The sequence below is a fragment of the Oryzias latipes genome, chromosome 9, assembly GCF_053564925.1.
Source record: "Oryzias latipes strain Hd-rR chromosome 9, Olatipes_Hd-rR_3.1".
NCBI lineage: Eukaryota > Metazoa > Chordata > Actinopteri > Beloniformes > Adrianichthyidae > Oryzias > Oryzias latipes.
Window position 1 is genome coordinate 5262898 of NC_136245.1, and position 27502 is coordinate 5290399.

The following is a 27502-nucleotide window of genomic DNA, read 5'->3' on the forward strand; positions in this document are numbered from 1 at the left end:
TTAGTGAACTTGATCTGAGTTTGATTGGTCCAGAAATGGACTCAGAGAAGGACTCCCTTTAGACAGGAGGGGGAGGAGGAGGAGGAGGAGGAGGAGGAGGAGGAGGACCGTGAGGAGGAAGAAGAAAAATGTAGGTAAGGAGGGAAGTTCGATCCTTGTGTCTCTGTCCGTGGTGCTGAAATTCTGTTTCCAACTCTTTTAACTTTGATCAAAAACCTTTGCTTCCCACCTTTTGATAAGGTATCCGCTAGATGTATGTATTTTTTATTTATTTACTTGAGTCCATTCCTGGATGTTTCTGACTAACTTCTGACAGAACTGCACCGCCTCCCGGCCGGCATGCAGCTCTCTGCCTCCAGCAGCTCCGGGCTCCTCGCCGGCTCTTTCCTCCCATCGCCGCCGCCCGGCGCGGCTCCCTCCCGGCCAAAGCCCCAGGAGTTCCTCCCGGGCGGCTGCTCGGAGCCATCCTCCCCGCCCCAGGAGTCCGCGTTCCGGCTGCAACAGCGCCGCCCCATCAGCTCCTCCTTTCTAATCCAGGACATTTTAGCGGAGTCCCGGACTTTTTCTGACACTGTCCGGCCCGGACCACGAGTCCAACCGTGTGACTGCAGATCCGATGAAGATTATTGGGATAAAATGAGCGTTTCTCCCGCTAGCGACAACAAAGGTGAGAGGATTACAATTATAAACGCAAGTACATTTTAAACCAAAGGGTGAATAAGCGGTCGAAGTGGTTTTTCAAACCTTTATCGAGTTTGTCAAGGAAAATATTTACCTTTTAAAATTTGAGGTCCCAATGTTTTAAAACTTGCTGCATTTAAATTCAATGTTTTCAGGCATAAATGATCAAAAATGATCTCAGTTTCTGTGTAAAATGACATTTATGTAAAAACAACAAAATCAAATAAAAGACAGATAAATGTAGATGAAATGAACACATCTGAAGAAAGAAAAACAAACAAACGGGACAGAACATTGGACAAACAAAAGAATTAAAAGGCATAAAAACTAAAGTAAAACTGAAGAAAATAACAGGCTTAAATCGACCTTCAATTGTTTGGCACTTCTCAGCACTAAGGCACTGAAGAGGTCAAAATGACATAAAGCCAAATACAGAAACTTAGGGACAGATAGTTAGGTGTAAAGATTCGCTTTAATGATTCAATTCGTGGACGATCCACAGTGGCGGTTCTACCCTGAATTACTCCCCGGGCGAGACCCTCCCCAGCCCCCCCCCAATAGAGTCACTTTGTCCATGTCAACTGACGAGTTTTATTGTCATTGAAATTAAGAAGTTGATACAAAAGGCGTTTATCAGAATTCTGCACCGCGTTATAACAGTTATCCATAAATAATATGAAATAAATATTTTAAAGCACAAATCTTTTATCGCACAAGTAACACGCTAAAATAAAATATAACTGCTGCACCATTGCACTAAGAACAGAAAATACTAACTAAAACCTAACCTTTCTAGCCTTCCTTGATGCAAACTCAGCAATAACCTCATCGTTTGAAATCTGCTCCCCTACTGAATGATTGATACTAACAACGGCAAGGTTAGTGAGTCGCTCCTGAGACATTGTTGACCTTAGGAATGACTTGATCAACTTGAGTTTTGAAAAGCTCCTCTCTGCTTGAGCCACAGTGACTGGCAAGGTGAGTGCATGAAAGTCATAAGGTCAAGGAGACTTGGAGTCGTTGATGGCAAGCTAGGCAAGTTCTTGATTTCCTGAACAAGCTCTCTACTGTCCAAATCACAGTTCCCTTCAAAATGCAGTATGTCGTCTAGTGCCTCGCATTGCTCTGTTAGCTCCTCGTCTGCAATATAGGTCTTATAAAAAATATTTATGAATTGCAAAATTTAAGTTGTCATGCTCTATCTGAATCTGTACTTCAGAGAAGGGAAAATTGGCTGGTGTTTGCTGTCTTCAATCCTTTGGCAGATTTCTAGTTATGACCTGTTAAATTATGTTTTGTCACCATAGAGTTGTAGTAAAGGGTAAATATTCATCTTTAAAACTACCTGCAGATTTATGAAAATTCTATTGACTAATAATATAACCCAACATTTGTAAATGAATTAAAAATAAACTTCATACATGCAGGCTCAAAATTAACCCCTAAATCCCCAGTTAACTGGTAAAAAAAACATTGTGAAAACGTTTAGGCTGCCACAAATGATTATTAAGTAATGGCCAATCTGAAGTTATTTGCCCCTGTAGGTGCCATAACCGTTTAGCCTGGAACTTCCATTCGGGGTCCTTAAGACTGAAGGTAACGTCACACTATGGTAACCCCACTTGGACAAACTTCGTAGCGTCGACATCTTCTCGGGCTCTACAAATTTTCATTTCACGTTCTCTTTTGTAACCTAAAGTTATTTTCCCTCATAAATTGTGTCTGACATTATTCTTTGCAATTTTTATAAAGAGATTTTGCCACAATCCGCTTGTTATTCTAGTTTAAGTTCAGCCGTGGCTAAAAATGTTGTTAGCACGGCTACATGTTGTTCTTCCGGGTCCGTTCGGCCAATAATAAAGCACTGGGTGCATGGATTAAAAAAACTACAAGAGACCATTCAATAATAATCATAACAATAATAAAGATAGAAGATAATCTCGCTCCATGTCGGAGCTCTGTTTGTTTACAACAGACTTCATAATATCTTCTTCTATGGTAGTATCGTAATTTGTCCAGACCAATCACTATCTGACACGTCATCAGACCAACGTACAGCCAATCACATAATGTGACGTCAGCATTAGTCCCAGGACCCCGAACGGAAGTTCCAGGCCCAACGGTTATGGTACCTACACGCCATTAGCATGTTATGGCAGCAGCATGCTACCATCACAGCTCATTTAACATTTAGGAACTAATATAACAACAAAACACAACAAAACCTTCTTTTTACAGCAAAGCAGACAGACACACGAATCATAACTAATGTTACAAGTTAAGGCAGAGCAAACGTTTAAGAAGAAAATCTTAAAAAATAAATAATGATGTTATTTGCAACATTTGGGCCTACTTCAGTTTTGGTCATCGACAAAAAAAAAGTTTTCATCCACAACGTTGTTGTTGCATGGCCAGGAAGCATTAGAAAACATGCGTCTAGCTATGAGGACATACCCTTTTCTTTATCTCTTTTCTCTTTTTCTTTTCTTTTCTTTCTAAATTGGGCACGAGATGGCTTTGACCTTTTTTTGTCCGTATTTTCGATGTTTTTGGCATTTAGCATAAATCTCGATGCCTAACGGCAGTAAGGCAACCTCTGGTAAGTACCCAGAGATCTGTGCAGCCCTCCAAAGACCCCCCCCCCTCAACCATTACTGATCCACTGCCAAACGGGTCATGTTTGTCGATGTTGCAGGCAGTAGAGCGTTCTCCACGCCGTCTCCAGACTCTTTCACGTGTGCTCAGTGACAGACGTGATCCTGCTTTTATCTGTGAAGAGCACAGGGCGCCAGTGGTGTTCTTGGTGTTCTCTAGTAAATGCCAAACGTCTTGCACGGTGTCGGGTTGTAAGTACAACTCCCACCTGTGGACGTTGGGCCCTCGTACCACCCTCATGAAGTGTGTTTCTAACAGTTTGGACAGACACCTGCATTTTTTTGGCTTGCTGGAGGTCATTTTGCAGGGCTCTGGCAGTGTTCCTCCTGTTTCTCCTTGCTCAAAGGAGAAAGTAGTGCTCCTGATGCAGGGTTGTTGCTGTCCTTCATCTCCTGATGCACTGGCCTGTCTCCTGGTAGTGCTTCCATGCTCTGGACACTACACTGACAGACACAGCAAAACCTTCTTGCCACAGCTCACATTAATGTGCTGTCCTGGATGAGTTGCACTACCTTGGTCACTTGTGTGGGTTGTAGACACTGTCTCATTGTACCACTAGAGAGACAAAACTGTCTGCATTCATAAGTCAACATCAGCCACATCGGGACGAAGATGTCGTCTGAGCTCACCACTTGCAAAACCATTCCAGTATTGGAGGTGTCTGGCTGATAGCCCATTATTTCCACCTGGTGTCGGTTCCACCTCCTCAAATACATGTGGAATTGATTGTCAGTCAGTGTTGCTTCCTAATTGAGCAGTTCGATTACACAGAGATGTACTTGACTTGGAGTAACATTGAGTTTACTGTAGGTGTTCCCTTTATTTTTTTGAGCAGTGCATATGTATATGTACTGTATGTGTATATATGTATATAGTTAAGTATTTTAATAATAATGTTTAGTTTTGTTTTGAGTTCTGTCCTTGTTCTTTTTGGATGGGCTTCGATAAGCTTGATGCTTCGGTTCTGTCCTTTTTGGTTTATGCTGATTATTGTTTAAAAGTAGTAAAAATGTTACGTTGCAAGAACTCAAGTTATCTGTTAACTTATCAAAGGTAAATGAATTAAACATTCAGGTTAGAAAATAGACCTTTTTGGGGGGATTTTACAGGGGCTGGACTAAATTCGGATGAATGGTCCCAACACGTTTCCCCTGAAGGCGGCAGGAGCTTTGATCCGGTTGGAGTACGCCTCAAGAAACCCCGTAAAGCTCGGACAGCGTTCAGTGACCAGCAGCTGTCGAGGCTGGAGAGAAGCTTCCAGAAGCAGAAGTACCTGAGTGTGCAGGACCGGATCGAGCTGGCCGCCTCTCTGCAGCTCAGTGACACCCAAGTAAAGACCTGGTACCAAAACCGAAGGTAAGCCAGCTCAGCTAGAACCCATGAAGAACCAGGTGAGGGAAATGAGTGAACCAGTAGCCAGATCTGCTAGTTTAAATCTAGACTGAACTGGTTTTCTGAGTTTACAGGAGAAGCATTTTTACAGATTAATAATACAAATAGAATCAATAATTTAGCAGCATGTGATGCAATCCATGTTGAGTAATTTATGAGAAAGCAAATTTGAAGTTTTCAATGCAAAGTGAAAAATGAAATGAAAAGATCTAGCTTTCCATCTGATGTTCTCAGAGTTAGAAGATTTTTTTTAACCTGGCTTTTTTATTTTTTACACATGGGGCTATTTAAACTGCTCAAGTATTGTGGTTGTACACCATGTAGAGCTGCTTCAGGAGGGGAAGAAGGTGGCCAGTTTATGTAAGTGACCCTTTGAAGCTCTTTTCTGTGCTCCATGGTGCAGCTCGAGAACCACACATAGAGAGGACAGAGGGTCAGGAACAGTGACATGCAGTGAGGTTGATGGCTGGTGAGGCACCGACTCCTCTGGAGTCAGATTTACAATTGCAAGAACTGAATATTTCACCATTCATCTAACAGCAGGTAACAGCATATAAGGTGCACACAAGAAGATATTTGTCCTACAGAGCATATTTCTTTTGTAGACATGGATAGAACACTCTTCTTGTATATACATTAGTCATATATACTGTAAACAAATTAAAGTATATACTATGAGGGGCCGTATAAGACATTATTTATTCTGAACCATTCACATTCATACATTCTTGCTCTCACAGTCATATATATTCTCTTACGCATACATATATATTCTCTTACGCATACATATATTCTCACTTGCACATACACATATTCTCACTTGTACATACATGTATTCTCACTTGCGCATCCATATATTCTCTCTCTCGCATGCACATATATTACTTTACACATACATACATTCTCACTCTCATTGTCACTCTTAAAAAAGAATATATGTATGTGAAAGACAAGTATATATGTGCGTGTTAGGAAAAGTATATGTGTGCGTGTGAGAGAGGAGTATGCATGAAACGGAAGTGACTTTGCATGAAAAGGAAGGCACTTTGCATGAAAAGGAAGCCACTTTGCATGAAAAGAAAGCCACTTTGCATGAAAAGGAAGCCACTTTGCATGAAAAGGAAGCCACTTTGCATGAACCGGAAGGCAGATGATTTCTCGTGCTCTGATTGGACGAGAGGCCGCCACCTCCCATTTTGAACAGACTTTTTTTTTTACAAACTTTATTGTACATTTTTCAATTTACAGACATTGACAGTCACTTGCACAATAAACAATTGGTAATATCAAACACACATATAAGACCGAAAAAACAAAAAACAGTAATATTTTTAACAATGTGTGTACCTCTTTGTTTTTTTGTTTTTTATAGATGCTCATATACAAACCAAGTTAGGGTGAACAAACGTTATAAATGCACATATAGAAAAAAAGAAATAAAAATGAAATAATAGGCAACATTTTGAACAGACGCTAACATGAACCAGCAAGAAGGAGCCACGGGGGTCCTGCAGCAGGCCATCGGAACCTTAAGAAATGTTTTATCTTCACCTCACCGTTGCCTTTTTTAAGACATGACAGCTGGTTTTCCCACATTTATATGTAGTTATGGAAAACAAGAGGAATTTGTTTTAATGTAAATGCGTGTTCCGGCGTCTACAGGAAGTGTCGCCCATAATTCACGCAAAGGCTCATGGGGGCTAGGAATAAGGTGGATACGGGTTTTCTGTTTCGGTGGCGCTTCTATTACCATTATTGGTATTTGAGACATTCCTTTGTGTCTCTAGAGATGCAGACAGATTTGTGACCACTTGAGGTGAAGATAAAATATTTCTTAAGGTTCCGATGGCCTGCTGCAGGACCCCCGTGGCTCCTTTTTGCTGGTTCATGTTAGCGTCTGTTTATGGCTAAATTTCACATTCACAAAAGCAAATTTTCTAATAAAAAACCTGATTTCTTTGTGTTCAAACTGGAACTGCAGCAATATTTAAACTTGATTTCAGCTTCAAAAAATACAAAAGCTCACAAAACAATTAACATTTGTATTTCTTTTGGAATGATAACATAAGTTTACTCTCGCATTTTCTCTTTTTATTTTATCTATTTTTTTTCTTTATTTAGTTTTATTTTTATATATATATTTTTTTTGTATGTGTTGCTAATATTTAGAATCTTTCTAAGAATGTAACACGTTAAGTCTGTATTCGGAAGTGTAATTGTTGTTAATTTTTCATTTTGTGGTTCTGTATGTTGCAATTGTTCAATAAAAAAAATAAAAATAAAAAAGAGCTCGTAAAAAAAAAAAAAAGGGAGGTGGCGGCCTCTTGTCCAATCAGAGCACGGGAAATCATCTGCCTTCCGGTTCATGCAAAGTGCCTTCCTTTTCATGCAAAGTCATTTCCGTTTCATGCATACTCCTCTCTCACACGCACATATATACTTTTCCTCACACGCACATATATACTTGTCTTTCACATACATGTATTCTTTTTTAAGAGTGACAATGAGAGTGAGAATGTATGTATGTGTAAGGTAATATATATGCATGCGAGAGAGAGAATATATGGATGCGCAAGTGAGATTACATGTATGTGCAAGTGAGAATATATGTATGCGTAAGAGAATATATGTATGCGAAAGAGAGTATATATGACTGTGAGAGCAAGAATGTATGAATGTGAATGGTTCAGAATAAATAATGTCTTATACGGCCCCTCATAATATACTGTAGATATGTTCAGCACAGATTCAATTTTGACCCTCAGTAACTATTTCTGGTAGTTTTCCAACTTCAAATTCTGGTGCTTTAATCAGTGTTATCCAATGTTGTCTGTGAAAATGATCATAAAAATAATTATTTTAAATCTAAAATTTTGTTTTCAGATACATTTTTTTCCACTTAAAAAACAAAGATTGAAAACCATGTTTGGCCTTACTTTTTGAGTCCATGCCTCGATCCTTCTCCTCAAAAGGCTCTATGATCTGTTATGTCTTTCTTATTATCCTGTAGATTAATGAGTATCTTCCTCTCAATGGAGACAGACGTCCTCTGTCTGTTCTGTTTCTACTGCACCAGTTTAGCTAAGCAGCTGTCAGCTCACGTCTGCCCCATGCTGGCAAGGCTCGCCTCACCGGTAGCCTTTTCTGCGCGCTCACAGCAGCACTCTGGCTTCACGTCACTGTTAAAATTGAGTCCAGCAGTCAGACATGATTCGAACAGCTCCGGAGCCTCACCCAGAGTTTTCGCTCCGTATGTGATAGTGCAGCACTCATATTCAGCGAAACTGTGGAAAACGTGTCAAGTGAAAATGTATCTTTAACACGGATCAGTGGAAAATAATATTTGCTAAATGTACGTTTTTCTATTTTATCCCAATGACAGGTGAGGCCAAGCCTCACTCGCCTCATCTGACTGCACGTCACTGTCAGGAACCTTTTTAATGAAGCATCTGCAAAAACCAGTGTTGAGGATTTTCCAAGGTGTTAGTGCTCCATCCACTGCAAAACAGGCTAACCACAACAGAAAAACTAATAACGTGCCAAAACAGTTTGATCTTGTTTTAAGAGCAATAGACTCAGAAAGAATGGAACGCATAAGAATATAAATATTGTTTTGAGATTGTATGTCTTTGATTTCTTGCTTAGATATTTTATTTTGAGATTGTTGTTTTGATATAAGATATATACAATTAGTGAGACAGTTTTTGAAATTACAAAGCATATTTTACATCCAATTTTATTCGTAAACTTGTTTCAAGACCTCCAAGCTCACACACTTCAGCTTTTGTGCAAACATTTATTTAGAGCTTCAGTGTAACATTAGATGAATCTATAAGTTATGACAACATCACAGAAATACAATTAATCTACCAACTTTTCCACTGGGTCAAACGTGAGGAATCATTTTATCTATTAGGGTGAACAAACAAAACCAACTGTCTGGGCAACCAGGAACACAGGGAATCAGCCGGTCACGTAAAAAATGACCGGCACAAGAGGAAGGCAGAGACAAGACTTAAATACAGACAGAACTGACTAGACACAGGTGAAAATGATCAGGAGAGATTGGGACCAGGGAAGTCCATCCATCCACCCATCTTCCTCTGCTTATCCGGGACTGGGTGGCGGAGGTTGCAGTCTAAGCAGAGATGCCCAGACTTTCCTCGCCCCAGCCACTTCCTCTAGCTCCTCTGAGGGGACCCCGAGGCGTTCCCAGGCCAGCCGACAGACATAGTCTCTCCAACGTGTCCTGGGTCTTCCCCGGGGCCTCCGTCCAGTGGGACATGCCCGGAACACCTCTCCAGGGAGGCGTCCAGGAGGCATCCGGACTAGATGCCTGAGCCACCTCAACTGGCTCCTTTCGATGTGGAGGAGAAGCTCTCCGCGGGTGACCGAGCTTCTCACCCTGTCTCTAAGGGAGTGTCCAGCCACCCTGCGGAGGAAGCGCATTTCAGCCGCTTGTATTCAGGACCTTGTTCTTTGGGTCATGACCCAGAGCTCATGACCATAGGTGAGCATTGGAACCAAGATCGACCAGTAGATTGAGAGCATTTCTTTTTGGCTCAGCTCTCCCTTCACCACAACGGACCGATACAGCAACCGCATAACTACGAATGCCGTTCCGATCCGTCTGTCAATCTCACGCTCTGGTCTTCCCTCACTCGTGAAGAAGACCCCAAGATACTTAAACTCCTCCACCTGGGGCAGGGACACTCCACCCACCGAGAGATGGCAAACTACCTTTCTCCGGTCCGGTCTGGCTCCAAGGCCTCAGATTTAGCGGTGCTGACCCTCATCCCAGCTGCTTCACACTCACCCGCTAACCGCCTCAATGCACGCTGGAGGTCCCGGCTCAATGAAGCCAACAGGACAACATCATCTGCAAAAAGGCAGAGAGGAAATCCTGTGGTCCCCAAACCAGACCCAGGGAAGTAAAACAAAAAACTAACAGATACAGGAAACCTTCAAAATAAAACAGGAAACAGAACTCAAATCACGACAGAACAAAAACAGGAGCAAAAGCCAAGGCAAAAAACCCCAAACCCTGACAAAGATTGCCACCCTCTCAACACATTCCAGTAGATGCAGGTGGTTTGGCTTCTTACTTCTAAGACAAGGGTGGACAAACCTTTTGACTCTTGGGCCACAAAGGGTTCTAAAATAAAAAGAGCCGAACCAGAGGCGTGGTGTGTTTTAGTAATCTACCCCATAAGAGAAAGACATCTGAAATCTGGATGACAACATGCTTTGGTTTTGATTGAAAACTGATATATATTAAAACAGAACATTTTGGAGTTTTTGTTTCATTGGCTTTTTTTTAAATGTTTTTTCCAATTGCGTCCATAAGTCTATGTCCTTCAGGAAAAAATGCAAACTTAGAGAAATGCTGCATTCATGTGGTGTTGGAATAATCGAATAAAGGATTTTCCAACTCAATAAATCTTCCAACACCACATGAATGTAGAATATCTTTCTGCACCCATACAAAGGTCAATTTACTTGTAGTGCACCATCTATGGGTAGACACTAAAATTACAGGGAAAAATCAAACATTAATAAGGATAATCAATATGATTTATTCCAGTTTGGCTAGCCAGATAAAATAGCTTGATGGGCCACATGTGGCCCCTGGGCCGTAGTTTGCCCACTCCTGCTCTAAGAGCTGAGATGATGTCTTTGGTCTCAGAGGACCAAGTCGTTACCAGCCCACCAGCTTCTGGACTTCAACCCTACACCAGGGGTGTCAAACTCTAGGCCTCAAAAGCTGGTCCCCTTTTGGTTATCCAGAAATCCTGCCTTGTCTGCTGCTGAATACCTGGATCAAGTGGGTGTTGGTGAATAAGGAGCTTCAATGGCCGGATTAACTCCCTGTTGTGTGTTGGTTTGCTAAAGTTGAAAATTCTGGATGTTCAGGACGAGAGAAGGTCATGTGGACATGGCATCCTCCATTAATCTGTTAAGTGAATGGAAGTAGGTGAGGAACCAACCCTCACTGCTGCTGATGAAGTTTTCAGAACTGAGTGACACTGCTTTACACAATGGAATTACGCAGTTAAACAACCCTGCTTTTTGCTGCTTTTCCGGCTTGTTGTGTGACATTTTGTTGCTTTTCTCTGCAGGACAAAGTGGAAGCGTCAGTCCGCCGCAGGCCTGGAGCTTTTGGCTTCAACCGACAAGATGTTCCTGCCCACACACTTCCTGTGTCCTCCTACCTCACCCATCGTGGACTCCTACCTGTACAGAAGCCCCGCCCACCACTACTGCCACCCCACAGCGCTCCCTCTCCTCCCCCATGTATTCACCCACATGGACCCCCACTGACAGCAGAATGATGGAGGACTGTTTTCAACAGATTCTTGTCAATCTTCAGAAGGATTAAAGTGAAGGATTAAAAGGTGGAGCTCTGAAGATGAGTCAGAGCTGAGGGTTCAATCCCCAACCAGAAGTCCTGCAAGTAGAAAGATTAAATTATCCAATCTCATTCTCACTTCAAACTGAGAATTTAAACATTTTTTGGTTTCAATCAATCTCTTCAGCCTGAAATTTTGGTTCTCATCTGGATCTTTACATCTCATTAAAACCTAATAAGTCCTTATTTAGATCGTCACATATCAAGACATTTTTTTTCTTTCATATTTGTAGCTCTGCTGGATGTTTTTTGCTAACAGGTTGGTTCTGTTTCAACTTAGTGCTGGTTCCACATAAACTTGTGATGCACTTGTTCTGTGTGAGGTTCAGTTTTTTTTCATTCATCCTGTTTTTTTATAAATGAATAACTGAGGTTGTTTGAAGAATTTATTTAAAAAAAAACGGAGATCAACAAACAGTTGTTTGATTTTTAATGGTTCTATTGGGTCCAAATCTTTCACTCACCTCTATGTCTTTATGGGTGTATTCAGACTCACACTGGACATATTTGACTCACTTAGAGTGAGCCAGAGATCGTTACCTCTAAAAGAATCTGAATGCACCCAAGCGGACCCTGGTCTGGGACCAGGAACCAATCTCAGACCCATCTTTCTATCTCGGTTTGTTTCCAATCGCACTAAGCTTTAGTTCACTCTGAGTTTCCTCAGTCTGAATAGGCTCCATGGTCGGAGCAGAACAACTGGACCAAAGCGGTCACTGTAGCCGGGCATTATGGGATGTAAACACGGTAGCTGAGACACAGCAACTTATTAAAATGTGATCGGATGAATGCCGGCTCATTCTAATAACTTTTAATGTGACCCACATTGCTTCTCGCTGCTTTCCTGACAAGCTGTCAAACACTTCTCAGCGTACCTTCTTAGCCATTTCCTCAGTAACCGCCCTGCATCATGCCTCCACCATACAAAAAATTCAAAAGTGTTGAGACAGACGATCAAAATTGGTCAGCGAACTATAAAGTTTGAATAAGTGAACTATCCCAACAAGGACTGCAAAGTGCAGGATTCCTTTGGGCCGTTGCTTTGCCCCGCCTTCGTAATTCTTGGCCAATCCCTGGGTCACTCGGTCCAGTTCTCTGACACAGTCAAAAATTTTGAAATTATCTAGAATTTCTAATCCAAGAAGAGCAACATCACAAATGTATTAGGTCTCAGTTCAATCTGTGACAGCAGACTGAGAAGATGACTGCAGAAGAGAAGAGCAAAGAAACCTCAAAACCTTTGAGGCAACGACTGAAGCAGAAAGTCTTCTGATCCTGTTTGGAGGAAATAACCTTTCATACACAGTGGTGGAGAGCTGATGATGTGGGCATGTCACCAAAATCCTGGTTCAGAAGAGTCCAGAAACAGCTCAGAGGTCTGAGGTGTTAGGATCACTGATCCAGTCCATCATCCGCTCTGAACTCAGCATGATTACTGGGACGCGTTTCAGGTTCTCGCTTTTCTGGTTGGTTTCACTCTGACTGAATTGGAGGAGCTGCTGGTTTTATCTGCTTCGTCTGTTTTCTAATGCGGTCACTCGTTTGTCCTAAACGACATTGAACTGATCACCGTGGACATCTTCTGGTGGGCTTTTCTCTCCAACAGACAGCAGTTTAGGCTTGTTCAGTGGCCTCCATCTCCAAGCCTCTGCTCTGATAAATAATGAATTGATCACCAATCTGTTTGCTGTGCTTGTAAATCTGTCTAACCAGGTGGCTGGACAGCAGGTTCAAACATTTACGTAGCTATTAACTCCTGAAATATTAACCGTGGAATGAAAAATGGATGCCGGCCAGAGAGGGTATTACACAGCAGAGTGAGGAAAGTGCTGCAGAAAATACAGCTTTTAGGACAGTTTTGTGAAACACTTTTTTTTTTTTAAAGTATTTTTCTGGCGCATGAGCTTTTGCTGAGACGCAGAGGAACTAAAACGCTTTACAGTCTGAGGAAGATGGAACCAAACACATGCAAGGTTATAAAAGGTTAAAAGGATAAGACATCAAACTGACTGAAAATGGCACAAAGTGAAGGTGAATCCGAGTTTTTTGCATGCAGAAAACTTCCTTTAACTGTATTCCTGTTCTACTTTTTTACTTTTCTCATGTGCTTAGGCTACAAGATGTGAGAAAGAAAATGAAGGTAAATAGTTGGTCAAGTTAAAAACAACACAAAAAGCATTTCAGTGTAAAGCGTGCCCTTTAGCATTTCATTAAGTATTTTTTCTGAAAATGAGGTTGCTCTTCCTCAGTAAAAAGAAAAAAACTGATCACAATTCAGAACCAAATTTGATTTTATTGTCAGTTTGAAGCAGGTTTACAGCTTTAATGTAAGATCATAGTAAATTATTCAAAATAGGTGTTGATTTTATCTACATCTGTACAACATAAAATCACTAAAGTCGACAGTTCTTCAATGTCTCCTCTAATGAGCGACGATATCATCAGTGAAACCTTCAGACACCATGTTGAAAAGACAGATGGAGGTTCCCTCTGCTTCCCTCGTTGTCGAACCTCTGAGGATTATCCTCTTCTCTGACCATCAGCTGCAGGTCCAAAATCTTCTTCGCAAAGACGTTCTGAGGTGAGCTTCAGCACTTTGTTTCCACAATATCAGGTCCACTGTTGTAACCTCTGAAAGCCCTGAAAGCCTCACGTCATTAGAGAACAAGCCAACAGAGAAGGCTCGCTTTTTAGAGAATCTGCTTTCAGTTCCTGCTCCTCTCCTGCTTCATCATTTCCACCTACTGAGACAGAAGTTTCAAAAGGTTCTTCACTGACCGTTCTTTATGAGAATCTCATGTTTATTAGGCTTTGGTGTTTTTTCCTTGATTTTCCCACTTTTTGGAACGCCTGGATATTACCGTTCCTGCTCACTCCTCCTCTTGAGACCCGCTTAACTCCTCCTTTTTCCTCTTCTTCTTCCTTTTCTTTGAGGAGTCTCCTCCCTCCAGCCCATTTGAAAACTCTGAGCGCAGCATCCCTGCTTCCCTCTGACCAGAAAAAAACCTGAAAATCATCAAAAACAGATGTTTCCTGAAGACAGAGTACAGATGGAAGTAGCCCTGAACAGTTCCTGCCTTTTATCTGCTGTTCATTTTCCAACACACGTTTGGTATTGATGCACTCACAGAACATCTAAGCATTTATAACAATGACTTTTTATCACTTGTATTTAACCATTTTGAGCTTTTTTAGCGTCAAACCTTTGCTGCGAGGTTTTATGACGATAGTCATTATTTAGTTAGCTTAGCTTCGGATCTGTTTAGCCTGTTTGTGTGTCAGTCATTTAGGTTGTTTTCATTGGATTCTATTCTTTAAAGTTTCTGGAGTTAAAAGATTAATGTAGAAGATGTTAAAGCTGTACAATATCCTAGCATCTTCAGTTCAAACTGCTGACATTATGTTTAGCATTTTGGCCTGGCTCAGCTGTATTTCCTTTAGTCTTCTTACATTTCTCTCAGACTAGTTAAGTAGGAAGAATTTAATAGAGCATCATCAGCGTCACTCAGCACACATCCACCTTTTCTTTCCAGTGATCTGCTTCTGGACTCTGTTTGGGACCGGACTCTTTCCCTGCTTCCTCGCCACATTCTTGTTCTTTCCTTTGGTTCCGGGGCCCTTAGAGCCGAGGGCAGAGCTCAGCCCCCCTGGGGCGTCTCTCAGTCCGAAGCTCTTGGCAGCGTGTCCCAGGTGCAGGAAGCGGATGTGAAAGATGTGCTTCAGGTGAGCGGGGTAGGTGGTGTAGGCCCGCAGGTAAGACTGCAGTGCTGGAGACATTCCAAAGAACAGTCAGCGTATTTGTAAAGCAAGATTCTCACTCAACAAGGTTTAGGGCTTTACAGAGGAAGAGAAATGGAAGTTAAGAGACAAATAAACAAAGCCAATTCTTATAAAAATACAATAGGCACAAGGAAAGTTGCTACGAAAACAGTAAACTCAAAAAGGCCAGCATATTTGCCCTGAAGGCGGCGGCTACCTCACCTTTCTTTGCAGCCTGCAGAGACTGAGCATCAGAGTGAACAAAGTTCTCAAACTCGGTCTGGAGGACGGTGGCACGTTCACGGACCTCCTGTTCCAGAGCTTTGGATGAAGTCTGGAGACAAAGACTCCTCAGGTCACAGATCCTACACTTCTGGACATTAAACCTGAGTCTAAAAGCTGATTCCAGAGCAGCAATCGTTACAATGCAAACACTTTCAGACTTCTGAAAACTTTTGGTTAGTTCAAGTCTCAGAGGAAAAAAAGAGGGTTCAATATTCTTCAATATTGAAGCTAAAACTGAAAATTTTAGGATCTTTGGCATAAAGGATGAATCTAAGATTATATTCTTATTTCAGTTAAGCAAAACAAACAAGAAAAATCATAGTTTGGTGATAAAATGAACATTTTTGACCAAAATGACATACTTTTGTGGAAAATTTAAGTTAACACGACACAAAAAATGTTTGTTCGGCAGAATTTTTTTTAAAATGTTGTGCCTAAAACCGAGTTTACAAGACCAAAGTGTGAAAAGTCAGCATTTCAAGAGCAAATTAGGAACTTTTTTCCTTAAAAATACAGTCAGTAGACAGTTCCATTAATTCTAATGGGTCATAAATAGTAGAAATGTTTTTTGTTATTTTTAAACATTTTGTTAAAGTCCTTGAAAATCCAAATGTTTTAGCATTAGAACAGTCTAACATGACCAAAATACAAAGAACAATCAACATTTTGAAAAATATTTGTATACTCCGATAATCTTTTTTGGTAAAGTCAATAAAACCACTCTGAACCCTCTGATGGATGAGGGTGGGTGGCGTACCTTGCTGTAGTATTTGCCCCGCCCCCTATAGGTATCGTCTAGCATCAGACAGGAAAGAATCTCCTGCAGCTTCATCTCTGATAGGCTGAAACACACAAAGCAGTAAAAGACACATTCCTGAGGAACTGTAGTGTCTTGGATTTGAACCATTGTCTGTATACGAGAACTGGAGTTTTCATTTCGGCATCTGATTGGTCCGTTAAATAATAAAGAAAATCAATGTGAAAGATAAGGTAGCATAGCAAGAACGGCTGTTCTGACCAATAGAATGACTAACAGCAGTTTACTTCTCTATGGGAGTCTATGGGGTTTTGGCTTCTTGAAACTAGCGGCTACTTCCTGTTTGGGACGCTGTGGGGGAGGGGTCGCTCAGTCCAGTTGTCATATACAGTTAATGGTCAAAGCACACAGTAGGTCCAGCCTTCAGTCAACAAACCTGATGTTGTGATTTGCCAGCTCACTGATGAAGGCCGTCTCAGCAGGTGTGAGGAAGAGGAGGCTGCTTCCTCTTCCTCCTATCCGAGCTGTGCGGCCGACGCGATGAACGTACTCTGCTGCAGACGATGGAGGAGTGTACTGCACGCACAAATAGAGAGAAAAGTGAAAATGATGCTCTATGACCGTTTTCTATTGAGCTCAAACACAGTTTCACGTTCACCTGAACTATCCAGGTGACCAGAGGGAGGTCTAGACCTCTCGCTGCGACATCCTATGGAAAAAAAACAAACATAAAAGGCATGATGGGCAAAGTCGAGCTAACATGAAGTCCAGAGAGTCCAGCTCGTCTTACTGACCGTGCATAGCAGAACTCCAGACTGAGACGCTGAGAACAGCTGGAAGACCTCTGACCGCTCCTGAAGATGAAGAGCGAGGCTTTACATGATATGAGATCGCGAGCAGAGATACGTTAGCTTCACGACATGTTACCTCCTGCTTCATGTTACCATGGAGACGCTGAAAACTGAGCCGGGGATAGGCCGCTGGACGGGTGAGGACGGAGGTGAACAGAGAGTGTAGGAACTCAACGGCCTCGCAGCTGGAGACAAACACGATGACTTTGTTGTCCTAAGAACACCAACAAACGGGCTGTTAGATCACCATGGCAACCGGTTTCGGGTCTAGCATGATTCTCTTGGTGAGCTGACCTTGCATTTGTCCAGAACAAACGCGGCGAGGCACACCAGCCGGATCTTACTGGGAACCACCACCGCAAACTGCCTCAGAGCCTCTGGCACTGCAAAGCTCTCTGAAGTGTTGGCGGCTTCAGTGTCAGAGGTCACATGGGAGGAGCCAGTGTGGTCAGAGGAGGAGGAGGGGCCAGAAACCTGGATGCTGACGGGGTCCTTTAAACAGACATCAGCCAACCGGCTCACTCCTGAAACACACGGAGAGCCAAAGTGTTGAAGGATGTACTCTGCTGTTTGGAAGAATCAAACAGAGACAGCTTTCCGTCTTTGTCCAGTCAGAGTTTGTGATGTGAGGGAGAATCCAAAATGGCGGCAAAAACAGAGACCAATTGTAAACGAACGCGAGCAAAGAGACAACACAGCATCTTTGGACTGATGTAGGCATTACCTCCTAAAATACTGAGGTAAAATCATGTCAGCTCCATGAAATGAACAGGAAACTAGCAGAATAAAGCAGGAGAGGCAGCAGGAAGCAAAGCTAGGAGACAGAACAACACTCCTGCCAGAAACGGTCTATAAAATACAGTAACAATACCAGCGTAAAAGGAAAACAGACTACAGTTAGAAGTGGCCTCCAGGTCTACAATGGGTCATTTTTGGTTCATTTAAATAGTCATTAGTGAATCATAAAAGCCAAGCTTTGTTTTTTCTTTTTTAGACTTGCAAAAGCACTTTAATGACATTCATGTTGTGATTAACACAAACACATTAGACGATGTAAACACAGAACACATTTTCACAGCAGACCTGCTTTAAAGCCCCACTGATGATGAAAATGGTGTTTTTAACGTGTAATTGTTGCATTTTTCTCATGATGGAGAACATATGTAAAAAAAAAATTAAGCTTGAATTTGCATTTCTGAGTAGTACTTTATTCAAATTGTTAGAAATCAAGAGCAGAAGAAACAAGGCAGCTGGAAAAGGTTTGCAGGTGTGATGTGGAAAGTTACAATGGGCAGGCCACAAGCTCCCTGCTCTGCAAATACTTTGCATTTTTATTTTACCATAACCACCCGACACTTGAAGAGTTGCTCTCTAGCTTCTGTAATATGTGGTTGGTGCCCGACTACTAGAATCTATTATGCTCCAAAAGCAACATTTTGACGACTTAAAACACCGGCGTCAACTTTTCATCTTCAATGATCTTCCACATAAATATCTCATCATTGACGAGCAGCTTTACCCTACAGTATACTTTTCTGCTGCATGCAGATTTTGCTTCCTCCAACACTGGGAAGATCAGAAGCCATCTCTCAGTTATGTTCTTGTGCTATTTTTGCAAGTTAATCTCCACACAATGAGATTAATAAAAGGTAACTTTTCATTGTATTCTTAAATTCTAATAAAGAGGAAAATAACTAGCTGTAGCTTCTTGTGCTAAAATCGCATTGGCAGACTCAGAGTCTCAGATTTGAGCAGCTGTTCAGTTTCCTCTGCATAACAGTGTAAGGAGCGTTCAGTTTACCGAGTGTCAGCGTCGCAGAGAGCAAGACGTTCTGTCGGGCCGGTCCGGTCGAGTTCAGGCTGTTCAATATGACCGTGAGGTCTTTGTCGAAGCCCAGGTCCAAAGTCCTGAGTTCAAGACACAAACGGCATTCATGGATTCCTACACTTGATCTGGGACTACATTCTTCAGGACAAACGTGACTCCAGTTTGATGCCCGCGATGTTCACGTGTGAGCCACCTGTCAGCCTCATCCAGAACCAGCCAGCGGACGGCGCTGAAGGCGATGCTCAGGGTGTGTTTGATATGATCCACCAGACGGCCAGGAGTGGAGACCAAGATGTTGATCCCTTTACGAATCCTGAGGGAGGAGAAACATTTCAAAGATCTCATCACTCCTTACTGGAGACATGTTCAGCGATCTCAACCCAACCACGGGGAGGCGTAGATCTCTCCTAGCCTGACCTTACATTTTTCCAAATGGTGAACAGGGACTTTAGTCAGTTAGAAACTAGACCAAATGGCTCTTTTGGTTTTAAAGGCTGCAGATTCCTATCTAGAGTGTGTAAATTTATAAGCTGAGCTCCCCAGTAATCAAGTTTCTCCAACAACTAGGTTATAAGGCAAACATAATATGAACTGGATTTAAAATATATCATATATATACAAAAATTATAAATATAATGTATAACCTTTGCTTTTTTCCTGTAAATCAGCACGTAAAGCTGTTTTTTCACAGATTAATGGCAAGCTTTTCAGTTTAAATAAACAAACACATTTTTAAATAAAAAAAACTATTAAACTGATTAAAAAGTGATGCTTTGAGATGATACCTGGCCTTCTCTGCTTTCCTCTTCTCTCCTCCCATCAGCACCCCTGGGACAATCCAGGTAAATGGCTGTGAAGAACCAAAGGTACCAGTTTGACTCCCAGCCATGAAACAAATCTGTGAGTAGCTGAAGGATCCATAACTGGGACCCAGAACAACCATCAGAAACACATCAGTCAGACTCAGATTGGAGGGTTTTGCCTCCATATTTGCTTCACTGAGAACAAGAAATGAATATTTCACTGTAGTTCTACATTTGCTGTGAGCGTCAAATCTGCTTTGGCGTTTCTTCATCCAAAATGCAGATACCAGCAGTTCTCATTCCTTCTACTGAAGCTCAGTGACTGGTTTTAATAAAGGAACCAAAAACATAAGGTTCTTACACAAAAGTATAGGTTAGGTTAGGTTATGAAGAAGTCTTTCACAGCATCAGTGCAGGGAAACTTATCCCATCTTCCACAGATATTTTGTTCTGGGTCAGACTTTTTCAAACTCCTTCTAAAGAGAATCCATATTCATGAATCATTTTGAGACAGGAAAGTTTGATCCTATCAAAAAAATTTCCACTTCTGTTGGACGAACTCCCAAAGTTTGAGGTTTTAGTAGAAGAAACAGACAACCGTGGCTGCTGCCAAGAGGCGCAGCTCCCACGGTGAGTCCTCAGACAACTCCCATCCCACACGCCCTGTAAAAGCTTTGAGAAAAGGAGGGCACTGATCTATTGTAAAAGCCTTCCCAGTGGTCGTTTAATCATGATGATGCCATTTTAGGCAAAATCCAAAAACCTGTGTCTTTTTCTAGGACATAGTTTCTGCAGGGCAGCAGTAGTTCATTAGAAATTCACCTCTGAATTGTGGGTGGGACCGTTGGCGCAGAGTGAGTCTTCCTTCCTTTCCCATTATCCTTTTGTTTACACATTCTCCCGTTAGCTTACAGCTCCTCACAACCCCAGCCTAACATCACTGTTGCAACAAAAATGGTGAGCAATATCAGAGCTGTCCAGCCGTACAGTTTAGATCCAGATTCCAGACGGGGAAAACAAAGACGTACACGGAGCTATTTGTCTGCAAGTGGATGCATCAGAATGGAGCAGAGAGCTTGAGGCCTGACTTGGGCATTTTCTACATCATACATAGGCCTTTTTCAAACTGCATTGTTTTTCATCTGCTCCTGATTTCCCAAAGATATACTCAGGAATGCAATTTTAAGCTTAATCCTCTTTATATATGTCTTCCATCATAAGAAAAATGTTAAAAGAGCACCAACAGTTTCCCATTAAAGCCGCTTCTTGTTGTTCTTTTGATCAGTTTTCTACAAGCAAACATGGAAGTTAATAGAATGAAAATGTAGCAAATTAATAATCTAGTTAAAAACGGATTGTAACCCTTGTGCTATCTTAGATGACCCCACCCTTACATTGACGTGTTCTCCCTTCCATGACAAAGGTGGATAAAGGTGGAAAGATTTCATGTAATCCATGGACACCAGTGAAGATCACAAATCATTGAAGAAAAAAGGTTCAGAGCACTGTCTAGTGGGTCTAGATGACCCAACTCCCAATGTTAAAGTGCCTAGGATAGCACAAGGGTTACACTGCAAACTTGTAAATAAAATCCAACTGATTTTACCTTCAGAAGTTTCTGGAATATCTGGAAGGTCTGCACTGCGAGCTGACATAAAGCAGAGAGGATCAGTTCTAACAGTAAAAGGAAGCTTCACTCTGAAGGATCGCCATGTTCTGACGTGTTCCACAGACGAACCTCTCTGGTGGGGACAATGACCAGAGCCAGAGGACCATCGGACCTGCTGACCTTGGGCTGGATGGACTGCAGACTCTGAACCAGCGGGACGGCATACGACAGAGTCTTGCCTGCAGACAAAGTCTCACTTTCATTTATTCATTCTAATTTTCTGAAATCCTGAAAACCATGTAAAAATAAACGTGAAATCAATCAAACAGTGGGCCCTGAATCTGTTACATATACAGTAAATGTTTAATTTTCTCCATGAAATTATGGAAATGAAAACACTTTTCCTATTATTTTTGTGGAAAGGGTCTGTATGAGATGAAGAGGGCTCATTAGTGAGACTCACCTGATCCTGTTTGAGATCGGACCAAAGCATCTCGCCCGGACTGCAGAACAGGGATGGTCTGTTTCTGAACACTGAGCACAGAAGTAACCGTGAGTCCAGCTTTCCAAGTACAGTTTCACATCTTAGAGTTATTGTTGCTGCTAATGAGATCATCCGGCTGAAAGAGATTTTCTTTAACTTAAGACCATCATCTTAATGTTTGTCAGGTTTGATTCAAACAGGAACAAAAAAAACGTAATTTTTCATGTTTCCGGAAATCCCCTTTTATGAAATTTTATTTTTTAACTTTAGAAAAACATTTGGACGTAGGATTTTATTTCACTTTACATGCTTTTTGAAACATAAATTATTAATGTAACATAAATGTTATCTTTTTTAAAATGCGGCATATCAATATGGCAGTAAGACGGGGAAAAAGGACAACCATCAAAAACATGCAGCACGAACACGTTTCTCAGTCAGAGACGTGAAGGTTCGCCTGGACAAAAGAAAGGCTTGCAGGGGAAAAAAAAGTTTTTAAAAATTCCTTAAATGGTAGTTCAGTCAATAATAGGATAAAGAATCTGCTGTGTCGCTGCATCTTATGGAAGAATAAATCTGTGCACTGGGTGCCACACTGACCTGGTCAGAGTGGAAACATTCAGGACTTTGTTCAGTGTTGCCACCTAGTGGGAAAAGACTGTAAGTGAATACAGAAGAACTGACTGAAATCGAATGGAATGAACTGAAGAGACAGTTTGTCACCAGGTGTGGATGCAGGTCAAGCTCTGAAAATGAGTCTGAAGTGAAGATCTTCTCTTTTAATTGGCAAACCGCTGCTCTAAAGGAGAAAACAAAGAAAGAAAAATGAGAGGGATTCAGCCCCTTGAAACAAGGATCTGAAAACAAAAGGCCATGTAAACGGTTTCTGTTGCCATTGGGACGACGAACGAGGAACAAGGTGTTCGGATTAGCCAGATTATCTAAATAGTCTGAGTCCAGAACGTCAAAAAGTGTCAGCTGTCTTTGAGCCACCACCATGGAAGCCTATCTTCTTCCCAAAGAACTGCAGAGTGGGTTAAATCCATCCATCCATCCATCCATCCATCCATCCATCCATCCATCCATCCATCCATCCATCCATAAAACCCACCAATTCCCTTTTGGGGTCACAGGGTTGCTGGAGCCTAACCAGCGAGGCTCACCCTAAACAGGTTACCAGTCTCTTGCAGGACCACACACTCACACCGTGGGACAATTCAGTCACCAATTAACCTTTGAAAAGTGTTCTTGGACTGAGAAAAGCCTCATGAGGATGGAGAACAAGAACATTTCAAACAGAAATTTGCATTTCCAGCTAGGATTTGAACCAGGGCCTCTTCACTATTAGGCAAGAATGCTAACCACTACACCACCATGCAGCCCCACAGTGTGATTTATGAAGGACGTAATCTGTGGCCAGTCATTCAGTAGAGTCCAATGAGCTGCCGGCAGGTAGCTGTGCACCATGCTCTGCCAGGAACAGAAAGACGCTGGGTATAGCCGCTCACACTGCGGTTACAGGAGGATGAAAGATAACCGTCTAAAGATGGTTCCATGGGTGGAGGATGAACCACACCCATTTTCTCAGCCCCCTCTGAGTCCAAATACCATCCGTAGTCGGGTAGAGTGCTTCTTGTGGACACAGGTTTGCTTCATGACGACGGTGATTCCCTGACAACGTCTACATGTGCAAATGGTTCTTCACAGCTGTAAGGGACGGTGTCTGTGCAGGAGGAAGAGAGGGTCACTCCACCTCCTCCTTTCCCGCTACAAGAATGTACAAGGACCGGAAAAACAAGACGTCTGACAAAGCAATGACCGGACAACATTAGCCTCTGGACATTGTCTGACGAGCCGTGTCGTCGTCCTGCAGATCTTCCTCATTTTAAAGCGTCTGGCTGAACCTCCTGAGCTTCACCTGCTCTTCAGCTTAACCTTCAATAAAGTCCACCCAGCTTGCAGCAGGTGTTCAAACATCTGTCTACAGTCAACAGCTGCATGGGTGCCATGATGTGCAGCTGCTGGGTTCTGAAACCCTCTCCTAGAAAACCCAGGCTAACGGGACAAGGCTGACGCTTGTCACCTGTACTTTGTTAATGCTAGTGACTCCACTGGAAGGAATCTGACGACGTCCAGATACAGAAGTATCAGGCTGATGTGTGCAGCTGTCTTTGAGAAGAGCAGAACCCAAAGGGTAAACATTTATGCTGGTGTACTCCTAAAGGAGTACTCAAAGCACGTAAACTGTGGAGAACCGTGGCTAAAAATATTATTTTCCAGTTCAACTTCTCGCTGGTGAACAGTAATCCAGATGTTTGCCTGAAGGCCACTGTTTCAACCTCAAAGTCCCACTCCAATCATCTGTTTTCAAAGTGTTCCCGGTGGTCTTTTAATTATAATGATGCGTTGTTTTCTATGAAATGCTATTCTAAGTTTAATTTTCTACATAGATGTCGTCCATCATCAGGAAAATACCATGAGAACAGAAACATTATTTTCATCTGAGTAGGTCTATAACAGAACAAACTCTTTTTATTTGGTGTATTATACACAACTGACCCTCATCTTTTTGATTCCTCTGAATTCTTTCTTCAAAACATCCGTCTGGAACTTCCTAACCATCATCTGTGCTCCTACCAATCCAACCAATAAGCTGTAACTCAGCTGAGCCAATCGGATCAGAGCTGTACCTGTGGATGTCCGGGATGTCTGGGTTGTGTTTGAACAGAGAGGAGGTCTTGAAGGAGCCATGTCCTGCTTCCTTCCCTCCATCCTTCTCTTTCTTCTTTCCTTCGATTTTCCTCTCCTTTTTTTGTGGTGACTTTTCTCTCACTTTTCGGGGCGGAGCCTGCATGAGACACTAACATGAGTTCTGATGTGTTGCACTAATATATCAATAAAATGGACTGTTAACGGCGATACCTGAAGGTCTTCAGATGAAACAGCTCCTTCCTTCTCTTCCTCTGCAGGAGCAAAGTCTTGACTCTTGTGTTCGACGGAGCTGAACTTCCTCTTCTTCTCTGCTTTCGGTTTCTTCTGAAAGTCAAGATAAAAGTTAAGAAGAGAGATTGAGCTTCAGCTCCAAGTAGAAGAAAAAGGATCTCCAATTATCCATCCATATGTCCGTTTTCTTAACCCGCTGTTTCCCTTTGGGGTCACAGGGTTGCTGGAGCCCGTCCCGGCTACTGCTGGGCAAAGGTGGGGTACACCTTCGCCCAAAGATTCACATCAATGTTTCAGGATTTACTGGACAGAAAGCCAAATGGCTCGCCCAAGAGCAGAACCAGATCTTTTACTAATGTAATTTGAGATTTTTAACTTCAGCTTAATATTATTTAACTCATCCAGTCAACTGGACAGCAACAGTCATTAAACCAAAAACACATTAAAGAAATTCTCCCGATGATACGACTTGGTTAAGGGAAATAACAGAAAATGACAGATCCTTGGAGACCTAACAGGAGGATTTGACATAAACTCATTTATATATAATCTAAAGCTCCGGTCTGAATCCTCAAATCAACCAAAGATGCCCTAGTCTTCTGTGGTGATGATGTGACAAGCCTACAAATTCTTTAGCAGTTGGTCCAGTCACCTGGAAGTCTGCAGAAGGTGCAGCTGCTCCCTCCTCTGTGGAAGGCAGCTTCTGTTTCCTCTGTTTGAAGGAGAACCTGGTCTGATCCTCTGAGGATGTGAAGCTCTTCTTGTCTCCTCTCTTTTTCTGGCAGTTCCAATGAAAGTAGAAAAAAGAAAAAAAATCAGCATCCAGCTGTCTAATGTTACGAGGATAAAGTTGCTCAAACAGTGGATTCATTCATTCATTCATCTTCAAAACCCGATCTGTCCCTCTCGGGGCACAGGACTGCCGGAGCCCATCCCGGCCACTCATGGGCGAAGGCAGGGGACGCCCTGGACAGGTCGCCAGTCTGTTGCAGAGCAGTGGATTCATATTTATCATTATATTTAGAACATTCTTTTAATTTACCCGTCACATCTTGAAAGTCAGACGAGGCCGACTTCAGGCGTCTGATTTATGGGTTAAGAGAAAATCTATATTACATTGGAATGGTTCCTTCATAAAATCTAGTGGATAAATAAGTTTGAAATGAAGATTACCCTCAAAAGTTAAGGGAAACTGAAAGGTTAAAATAAAACCAGTTTGAGACCTGAGAAAGGTTGTGAATCACTGATCTATAGGACTTTTATCGAATTACTTTTTTTCATGTTTTAAGTGGGCTGTACGGTAGTGCGGTGATTAGCGCTCTTGCCTGACCCGGCTGGGAGACCTAAAACAGAACCACCAATGCCGGATCTTTGTGTGGAGTTTGCATGTTCTCCCCGTGCATCCGTGGGCTTTCTCGGGGGACTCCGGCTCCCTCCCACCAGCCGAAAACATGCCTCATAGGTTATCTGGTTACTCTAAATATTCTGTAGGTGTGGATGTGGGTTGGCCCTGCGACCTGTCCAGGGTGAACCCTGCCCTCACCCACGAGTGGCTGGGCTAGGCTCCGGCAGCCCTGTGACCCCGAAAGGGACAAAAACAGGTTTATAAAATGAATGAATTAATCTTTTATAGCAGCTGAATCAGTGGAATTCCAGCTGAGGTGCAGAACTTTGCAAATAACACCAGAACTGCAGGAACCAGACTAATAGAATAGCTCCTAAAAAAAGCAGATGCATGAGTGTATAGGAAGGTGGTTGATGGTTCTGATTGACAGAAACTAGAAAATTTAGGAGACAAATCAGGCTTGCAGAAAGCAAAGCGATCACTCACTGATGCCCATCTCTGCTGAGTGGTCAGATGTTTCCTCCTGCTGGAAGGTGGACGCGGTGAAGAAACATCTGTGCAGAGGTTCAGAGACAGCTGCTCGTCTGCAGGTGACATCATTCAACCGCTGCTCCGCACCAATGGCAGCTCCCGTCTCCAGACACTGCAGACACACGACAGAGAAATTTTTAGTTTAACTTAAACATTATAAACTCATACATGTCATGACCAACTGTCTCAAGGCGAAAGGACCAGGGTCGTGAATGCATTCAGAGTCCACAAACTGCTGTTTCACCGAAAACTCAAACGTTGTTCGTTCAAAACATTAATAGTAATAGATCATTTATCGACGAAGTAACGTTCGGCTAAGCCTAATGAATCGATCATGATCGATGATGCTAACGCTAAAAGTCAAACTATAATGCAGCTGCACATACAACAGTAGCGGAAGATCACAATAGACTGTTCCTGGTTGATAAAATATATAATTATTACAAATAAACACATACAATTACGAAAAACCACCTGAAATGTAAACTTTCGGTGTGAGAGCCCTCAAACACGGTCACACGTGGAAATCTTTTCCGGTTGCGTCATGAAGCCACACCTCCACGTAGCGGCGAGCATGCGCAGTAAATTTCTGTTGCCATCAATTTTGTTTTGAAGGTTGTTTTTCTTAAACCGTAAGGGAGAGTTTAGCAAACAGTCAATGTTAACCAAATTAAAATTTGAAGAATATTTATGATACTAAAATTCATATTACTACTCAAGTACGTATTTTTTTTACTTTATCCAATTTTTAAACCCATTTTTCTGCAGTTTACAGATGCCAATTTAATTCAATAAATTTATCCATTTAATTTGATTCATTTTTGCATTTTTTTATTATTTTTTTGGTCTCTATTAATTGCTGCAATCCAAAACGAACAAACAAAAATGTCAAATTAAAAGCCCAGAAGAAAATTGTTCTTGGGTTCTCCAGGCGTTCCAGTAACGTTCATCAATCAGAGTTGCAAATAATCAGTACACCCTTCCCTGTGGGCTGAGCAGAACCTCAGCAGAATCAGTTCTGCTCAGGTGTTTTTTAATGGAGCACCCTCAGTCTGCTCAGATCCCAGAAGACTGACAATAGCTCTGGTCCAGATCTGAGTCAGAAAGAATGGACTGAGTGCATGACGGCAAACTTCCCCTTTCCCTAAAAAACACACACACAGCACTTCC

The 27502-nt window shown here is 42.1% G+C and overlaps 2 protein-coding genes across 6 annotated transcripts; one reads left to right on the forward strand and one right to left on the reverse strand.

The window, feature by feature from the left end:
- The first annotated feature begins 210 nt into the window (after positions 1–210).
- Positions 211–11189, forward strand: barhl1a (BarH-like homeobox 1a). Its single transcript, XM_011479794.4, has 3 exons — positions 211–667; positions 4446–4692; positions 10848–11189. Exons 1-3 carry the CDS (start codon positions 340–342, stop codon positions 11047–11049), a joined length of 777 nt encoding a protein of 258 aa, XP_011478096.1. The 5' UTR covers positions 211–339; the 3' UTR covers positions 11050–11189.
- Positions 11190–13410: 2221 nt separating this feature from the next.
- On the reverse strand, positions 13411–26921 carry ddx31 (DEAD (Asp-Glu-Ala-Asp) box polypeptide 31). 5 transcript variants are annotated; one of them, XM_011479619.4, is made up of 23 exons: positions 26807–26921; positions 26288–26444; positions 25109–25234; positions 24436–24549; positions 24204–24361; positions 22237–22312; positions 22114–22157; positions 21493–21563; positions 21159–21268; positions 21027–21068; positions 19403–19467; positions 18811–18930; positions 18591–18697; positions 17084–17313; positions 16866–17003; positions 16733–16792; positions 16597–16647; positions 16375–16514; positions 15939–16023; positions 15119–15230; positions 14658–14904; positions 13999–14143; positions 13411–13881 (listed from the first exon to the last, which is right to left on the reverse strand). In XM_011479619.4, the coding sequence occupies exons 2-22, from the start codon at positions 26399–26401 to the stop codon at positions 14008–14010; spliced, it is 2346 nt and encodes a 781-aa protein (XP_011477921.1). In that variant the 5' UTR covers positions 26402–26444; positions 26807–26921; the 3' UTR covers positions 13411–13881; positions 13999–14007. The 5 variants fall into 5 exon arrangements, with proteins under 5 accessions (XP_011477921.1, XP_078808293.1, XP_023814535.1 ...); XM_078952167.1 differs by having other exon boundaries at positions 26791–26876; XM_023958767.2 differs by having other exon boundaries at positions 13411–14143; positions 24436–24546.
- Between the last annotated feature and the right edge of the window lie 581 nt (positions 26922–27502).